This window comes from Dermacentor albipictus, chromosome 1 (assembly GCF_038994185.2).
Source record: "Dermacentor albipictus isolate Rhodes 1998 colony chromosome 1, USDA_Dalb.pri_finalv2, whole genome shotgun sequence".
NCBI lineage: Eukaryota > Metazoa > Arthropoda > Arachnida > Ixodida > Ixodidae > Dermacentor > Dermacentor albipictus.
This window is the reverse complement of record NC_091821.1, coordinates 405005718-405013996: the sequence shown is the minus strand read 5'-3', so window position 1 is coordinate 405013996 and position 8279 is coordinate 405005718. Positions and strand designations below refer to the sequence as shown.

Sequence of the window (8279 nt, the reverse complement as noted above, 5' to 3'; positions counted from 1 at the left end):
AATACATATCTCAATGTAAGGATCTGTTCTATAGAGAGAGAGAGAGAGAGAGAGAGAGAGAGAGGAAAGGGGAAAGGCAGGGAGGTTAACCAGAGAAAAAAAAATCCGGTTGGCTACCCTACGCTGGGGAGAGAGGGGAGGGGGAGGTAAAGTGGAAACAAAGTAGAGATATCTGTGCTATGATGTCAATTTCTTTTAGGTATCCGACAAAAATCTAATCGATACTGATCGTACTAATCGATATTGTTTGCAATTTTTGTCGGATATCTGTGCTATGATGTCAATTTCTTTTAGGTATCCGACAAAAATTGCAAACAATATCGATTAGTACTGGACTGGTTGATAAAGCATTTAATTTTTGAAATTCTATACGTGCATAATGAGCAAAAACGAGATCAATATGACATTCTGATGCATAACAAAACAACACAATGGATCTATTCTGATTACGTAGAATGAGCAGAAAATCGTCTGAAAATATAATTCTTCTTGCTTCGCACAGATCTATTAAGAAATTTATGAGTTACTCTGTGTTTGCCAGTGAAAGAAAATTTTCTTTCGGAGCACTAGGGAAGTTTGAGGAATTAATGACTCCCGCTGGGAGTTCAATCGAGGTTTTAATAAGGCTTCCAGGTTTTTTTTATAAAGCTTTTTCACTGCGATGCACATGACAATGTCCCCACCCACAAGAACATTGACTTTTCTAGCTTGCTAAATGCGTGCATGGGTGCCACAACCCTCAGAGTCAGTGTTCATGGAACCTTAAACATCGCAACAATTACCGTTGACCAAGGCTGCCACATAGCGCAGCCAATATTGTGTATATCTCTCACTTCACATTGCCGCTGGGCACGAGCTATAAGCACAGAGGTGGTGCTGACCGAAAGTTTTGTTTTCCTTCCTTAGCCCTATGAAGAAGTTTAAGCTGATGGTGGGAACATGGCATGACGACGACATCATGAGTACGACGACCAGCGTCATTGGCGTAATCTAAAGCACGGACGCATCAAGAAAGTCCAGTGGGAAGCCCAGTTCATGGAAATGCGAAGGTAAAGTCCACGTGGCGTCTCTTTTTAATGACGCTTGCTGATGCTCTGATTTCGGTAGCGATCAAAGTCAACAATTTATCGCAGTCACGTACGTAGACTGCCTCTAACGATTGGTTTCCAGAAATAGCGGAGAAGAAACAGTAATACCCAGCATTCAATGTGAGCGAGAGAAGGTTCTCATTTTCTTCAATTTCAATTTTTTTTATTGTGTTTATTCGTTAAGTATGTTTCAGTTCTTACAGCGACAGTATGTACAGGAATTTTACCGAGATTTACAGGGCCCTTGTCACGTCACGCAAACTATAACAGTGACCCAGAGAATATGCCACTAACACATCGGCGTCAAACGTAGACAAACGGGCTATATGCATAATTAATTTTATCTCTGTATTTAGGATAATTCATGTGCTGCGCTGTTATTCAGCAGTATTGCTTTACGTTGGGTATTGTCGAAAGGCACTAGGCAGTGTAAACTGTGCCGTAAGGCCATGAGATGCCGCTTTCAACTAGGCTCGACAAACTTCAACTGCTTACACATAGTGCCAAATAACACACACACAAAAAGAAATATCCGGCGGAAATTAGATGGAGTGAAAGGCTACCCGAACTTATAATTCTCCGCAAAACGTTTCGGCCCAAATCGCTTACGTATCTCGTACCCGTGGTGTTCCTTTGCGCACACCATTGGTTTAGCGAATGACGGCAAACGTGTGAGGCGTAGTGGACTGCAAGACCACTTCGTTCCTTACTTCGTTTAATAAGTATTTAAGGAACAACGAATTTTTGCTAAACATACATTTTTTTTTTAAATCGCGAACGAGGGTTGCAGTATTCACAAGTAAATCAAATATAAAGGTATGGAACAATGAGTTCGGGGGATGCAAGAAGAGAGAGTCCGGGAGGGGGAGAAGTTCACGCAGACAGGTTAACAGAGCTTATCTTTAGCCGCCGAATTTAAACGTGGGAGAATTTATTTGTGAGTGAGTGAGAATCATAGAAAAACGGACAGTAATTTGAGTTAACAAGATGCAGTAGATAAGGCACAGCGTGTATTCATTGGGGGCACTCAAGTTCATTGTTTTCACGTGGTCTGAAGAGTGGAATGACAGTTGGAAGGCGATTCAACGTATTGAGGTTGATTAAAGACCAAGTATTCCTGAGCGAGCTGGGTGTGAGAATCGAGCGGAGCCACTGCGCACGGCACTACATTGCGTCACCCCTCGTGTGAGCGGAGGTAGGAACGTAAGATGACTTGAAAATGTTGACTGTACAATCTTTGGGAGTGGTCCACATGTTGACTTGTAATGAGGTGAAATCAATTTTAAATATTTTCTGGCGTTTTACATTCCAAAACTACGATCTCATTATGATGCACGTTGAAGTGGGGGAAAATCGTGGTCACAGTATCGGGCATCTGTTCTTGAGGTCCTCTGCTGGAATCTGATCATCGGGTAAGTTTATTTCTTGATGTAAATCTGATAGGATGTATTATTAGTATTTTGTATATTATTCTTTATTTATATATTTATTATAATAATTATAATATTAATATGGCCTTCATTAGCATATATACACGCATAATCATGACCACACAAAGCCAGCAAACAATGAAGCCAAGGAAAGCATCGCAGAAATTAGCTGTGGCTGAAACTTTAATGTAGAAAATAATAAAGAGCAGTGAAAAAGTCGACGAAAATGTAACTTGATGCCAGTGTAAGCAGAAGCGACAACCTCCGCATTCCACGCGTGCGTTGCGCTACCAATCGTACCACGTGACGGTTATCAGTCTCTCCACTAACTTTGGTATTTATGTTTACTAGATCTAGCCCTAGGAGTGTTAGCCAGCACCACTCAGCTGCTCAACACTGCAAGGGCTAGACCTAGTCGACATAAGTACGACGCCAAGTATTCCTGGGCCTTTGAGCTGGTGGTAGAGAGACAGTGTATTGTTACGCGCAAGATTATAAGTTTAATTAGCCTTACTGGTAGCAATCATGAAATAACCAAGAGGCCTATTGGATGGTTTTTTTTTTAAGGTGCGTCAAAACCACTGTATCAAAAACGGGTCCAGTGTGCGTCTGCTGAAGGCGCACCAGTGAGCATTGTGACGCATTGTACTCTTGATAAAGTGCAGATTTTTTAGTGTAATTTGGCAGTGCGGATTGCAGCACGTCTTTAACGCAATTACTGTGCTAGACTCCAGAACCCTACGGCTACGTGGCCCCGACGGCGATGTCTACGGTGGGTGTGATAACATGCCTTCAGAAGGATGGGTTGGTCAACCACGTGAGAAACGATTCATTGTAAGCAGTGTGAGAACTGGTGAGAAGGACTTGCAGAAAGCACTTGTCCTGTGTTATCACCAATCTTTGTTTGTCTATGTACGCAACTCATACACTGAAAAATACCACCGTTTCTTGCGCTGTATTCAGGGCTCAAACTATTTTTGATGGCGATGACGCCATCAATAAGGCATGCGGCGAGTGCGCCCACCGATACTATTTATGTAAACAAAGCAACAGATGAGTGGAGGTCTGTTTGCAATGGCTGCAGTTATTCTTTCCAAGTATTTCGTAATGCGGCAACCTAAGCTCGAACATCGTGTTACGCACTAGCGATGCACATGCAGGTTCTGTTACTTCCTGCTCGAGCAAATCTAATACAAGCTTAAGCTCCTTGTTATAAGGAGCACGTTTCTCTCTAGGACCTCGTCGTAGCTGCATCGCCAGTCTCCTCACGGGTCAGACGGGTGTCTAACTCGTCGGTGGTGTCATAGCTGAAGCTGAGGTGGCTTGGGCAAAGGGACGCAGTAAAAATTTTACTGAAAGGTTTAAAGTGGACTAGCCTTATTTTCAGCCAAACATGCTGCGAGATCAAAGGTACTTGCTCTCGGCACAATGTTTTCTCGATATACGACTTCTTTTAGGCGACTGCGCCTGCAAAGGCATACATGTGCACACAGAACATTTCCTTTATCGAACTTGCATCTTAGCAACCCGCACTGGCGGTTTAGTGGCTGTAGCGTTGCGTTGTTAAGCATGAGGTCATGGGACGAAATCCATTACCCGGCAGCCAAACTTCAATGGGGTCCAAGTGCAAACGCTCATGTACCGGGCACTGGGGGCAGCCTAAAGAATCCTAGGCAGTCAGAATTATTCTAGAGTCCCACGCGATGGTGTGCCTCACGATCAAGTTGTGGTATCGGCATGTAAAACTCCAGAAATTAATTTTTTTAGATTCTTGGCGCTGGTACTTTAAGCCAAATGCAGAAATTTATTCTTTAGGCGACCGCACTCATATCACTTATCGTTTATTGTGATAAAAAGAGGGAGAGACACCAACGAACACAGGAAAATAGGATGATTAACCAAGGACGTGCCCGGTTGGCGATCCAGCACTGGAGGGGGAAGCGGGGAGAACAGATAAGAAGAAAAGATTTTCAAAAATAATGAAATTGAGTACACTCGTAAGGGTTTGAAGACACGTGTCTGAAGACACTATCTCTAAAGTGCCTTTTTTCGTTTTTGTTGTTGTTTGTCCTCACCAGAAACCCAAAGAAAATTATCACGGTCCTAAGGGACCACAAAAATCTAAATTCTATCATATTGCACTGTATCATGACTCGCAGAAAATACGTTTAGCATAGACGATAAAAGTGCATGACGGCCTTTGCGATAACGTTCATAGAGATGTTATTGTGACAAAATTGAAATACCTCAATGTCAATATTGAAACTTCAAAAGCGCTCGAGAAATTTTTTTCCGGCGAAACTCATAGGCGCCCATTCCTGCGTTGAGTGTCGGTGCCTCTCGGCGTAACCAAAGGGACGAGCCCAGCGAAGGATGAAAGAGCGAACGCGGAGGGCAACGGGAGATGAAATACGGTGATAGCAAAGAGAGCGCGAAGAGGAAATTGGAGGAGGAGGGCATGACGAAAGCGTCAGAAGAAAAGCTTAGCGCCGTGCAACACGGGCTCGGCGGCGAGGATGGTCACGAGTGGCGCTATAGTAACCCGCTGTCCTTTCGCCGATGACGCCATCAATAAGGCATGCGGCAAACACGTCCACCGATACCATATTGGCACGTGTACTTATCTTTATCGGGCGACCACGTTTCGCCGCCTAACAAATGTAATCGCACAGCGCGGGTCGCGCCTGCATGTATCCGAAGTTTCTGGAAAGTTATCGATGCTTCTACCCAGCTGTCTGTTGTCACCGAACCTTGTGCTATCAGATTTCATCGCGTGACGCGAATGGTGTAGAACTTTGTGGAAGGCACGCGGGTCCCAACGATTAGTCTGGAACATTCGACGACTGTTGTATAAAAGCCGACGCGCGTGACCCGCTGATCAGATTTTCGACGATCGCCGACTGTGTTCGCCGCTATCGTTGTGCTATAAGTGTATAGCCTGTTTTGTGGGCACAGGTTCGCCCAATAAAATTAAGTTTTCTCGTTCACAGTGGTGCTACTGTGTTCTTCAACGTCACCACTACGTGACAATATTTATAAAAAAAAGCACTGCATGAGCGGAGGTCTGTCTGCGGCGGCTCCTGTGAATCGCGCCCATGCGTCGCTTACGCGCTGCCTGTCGCTATATCCCGATTAGCGGGGCAATCGCATCACACTTCGCTCCATTTGCAGCGTGCCGCACGAGACAGCTTGTCCGTGCCAGCTAATATAGCGCGAGATGAAAACACCTATGGAGCTGCGCTCAAATTTTGTTTTAAGGAGTATCGTAATCGCCGGTGATTTTTTTAATAGAAAGCTCTACTACGCGGCACTGATTCTGAAAAGTAAGGAAAATATTAACCTCACCATTATTCATCAAGTGCATGTGCATGTAGCGGATATATATCGTTTGATATTTCTTTGTGGTGAAATAAGGCAGCGCACGAAAGTTTTTCTTCCTCTTCAGTGAACATTATGAAAGGGCATTATAAAAGGTCTATATCTCAAAATTGCATTTTCGCAGTTGTTATCGATTTCGGGAGCAAATGATACATTCGGCGTCGCGAAATACAGCTACGAGCTTCATCAACAATAAACTCGATACTGTTGTGAAAAGAAGCTTTATTTGTTTAAAATGTCTTTGTCAACGGTAACATGTGATAAAATTCTTCGTTAAACATTAACAGTGTAGAACAGGATAAGTAAGTGACAAGTTTCAACTGCAGAGTCCCGATGCCATTTCGTCAGCCATGAGCGATCGATGGTACAGCCGGGTCTTAATGCAACAGCCACCTGTGCGTGTGAGGTTGGGTTGTTTGTGTACGGTTGACTTTTTGCCTGCGATCTATGAAGATTCTTCGCTTAAGCCTTGGCCTTGCCGACGGTGAAGGGAGCTTGGTGGACAAAAGTGACTGGGGTCACGTGGTGGGCGGTGGCGAAGGCAACTGGGGCAGCGTACTGAACTGGGTGCAGGGCATGAACAGGGTGCACGGCGTGAACAGCGTGCACTGCGACTGGAGCTTGGGCCGCCTGCACAACCACGGGCTTGGCGACGACGGGCTTGACCTCAACGGGCTTGGCGACGACGGGGGCAGCGGGGGCTGGGGCCACGTCGACAGCGCTAGAGGTGTACAGGACATCGGCTGGGTTGGAGCTCTTGGTACCTGGCTCGTTGGTCTCGACGGTGACGTGGAAGCCCTCGGCATCGGCGGTGTACTTAACGGTACGGCTTATGCCAGTGGCGTCCGTGTAGCTGTAGGAGCCGACCTTGTTGTTGTTGGCGTCACCGGTCTCCTCACGGGTCAGTCGGGTGCCGTACTCGTCGGTGTTGTCGAAGCTGAAGGAGTAAGGCTGAGGTGGCTGCGGCAAAAAGAAGGAGCGGGAGTATTACTGAAAAATATTAGATAAACTAGATTTCCTTCCTGTCAAACATGCTGTAAGATCGAAAGCATTTTCTCTAAACAAAGTATTTAGTCTTTCTTTGGTCATCTAGCGCAAGATAATGTAGGTATGATAGGATTAGGATCGACTAATTATAACTGCGAGATAATTTTCCCCCCTCCATCGGGAGTAGCTGGTTTGATATTACAACATTCGCTGTCACCGACCTCAGAATATGTAGATCATTACAGCATTGCATAGAGAAACATGAATTCAATTCAAGATTTGCGACATGGAAACATTTGGCGCTTTTGCAATCATACGATCCGGTTCCTATTGTCGTTTAAGCATTCGGTATCTTCCAACTATCTTCTTACGATGTATTTCGTAAGGTTGAAACCTAAGCTCAGCCTTCACGTGGCGCAGTAGCTATTCACACGCAGGTTTTATTCTTTTGCGCTCAAGGAAATCTAATACGAGCTTAAGCTTCTTGCCATAATGTACACGTTTTCCTCGGGGCGCCCGACTGTGGCTTCAAGAGGCTCATCCAGATAGCTTTTCTTACGCTGATTTAACGTCTTCCGTCAAGTTTAAGAAGAAGCGTAGTTGGCTGCTTGGCTGACCTAGGGGTGGAAACTCTACTGCCGTAAGAAAATGTTCCTAACAAACGTCAATGCCATGCCGTTGGCACCATTTGGCAGTGGTTATGTTTGTTGTGACAGGATATCACTTTAACGTCTTGGTAAGCTCTTAATTCTTTTACTAGATATAGTATCGGCACTGGGCAAAAACTCACGTATTCCTCAACTGGTGCAGAGGCAGCAATGGCCAGAAGGCAGCACAGAACAACCTGTAATGGACGATTTAAGAAAAAAAAAAACCGCATAAGCTCCTCGCCGCCAGCGATGACGGCCAACTACAGAACGTCGCAATTGCAACGGAGATGGGTTTCACTGCACCTTAGAGAACATGGTGCGCTGTGGCTCTTGTCGAGATGAAAACAAGACTGATCCTTTGCACTGAACGGTGCTGCTTTTATACAAGTCCCAAGATGAACTGTTCTGATGCTTTAAGGAGTATTGAACGTGACCGGCTATTATCGGATGGCGAATTAATGAACGGGACGATCACTTGTATCATACGAGCGAGTACCGGACGCTATCCCCTACTGCACCTCCTCTCCCTTTCTGTACAAGCTTCGGACGTGAGTTGTTTGGCAAGGTCGTCGGAAGTCACTGACTCTTGTTTGGTCACCTTCTATTCTCTCGACCTAATCTTCCTTCCGAGTTCACTGTGGTCGCCAGCGAGGCACTTATAGGCATCTTTCTATTCGGAGGGCGCCGAGCAACTGCTTGAAAGACACGCGCACTGAATGCAGTGACCCTATTGCGAGCTGCAATTA

General features: G+C 45.2%; 1 protein-coding gene across 1 annotated transcript; it reads right to left on the bottom strand.

The window, feature by feature from the left end:
• Nucleotides 1-6162: 6162 nt before the first annotated feature.
• LOC135903589 (cuticle protein 16.8-like) lies at nt 6163-7890 on the bottom strand. Its single transcript, XM_065433906.1, has 3 exons — nt 7837-7890; nt 7674-7727; nt 6163-6856 (listed from the first exon to the last, which is right to left on the bottom strand). Exons 1-3 carry the CDS (start codon nt 7846-7848, stop codon nt 6359-6361), a joined length of 564 nt encoding a protein of 187 aa, XP_065289978.1. The 5' UTR covers nt 7849-7890; the 3' UTR covers nt 6163-6358.
• Between the last annotated feature and the right edge of the window lie 389 nt (nt 7891-8279).

What these genes read in the sequence shown, in the direction of transcription:
- LOC135903589 (XM_065433906.1), bottom strand. An exon ending in CTGCACCAGTTGAGGAATAC is followed by an intron (nt 6,857 to 7,673) that starts GTGAGTTTTTGC and finishes TTTTTGCCGCAG; the next exon opens with CCACCTCAGCCTTACTCCTT.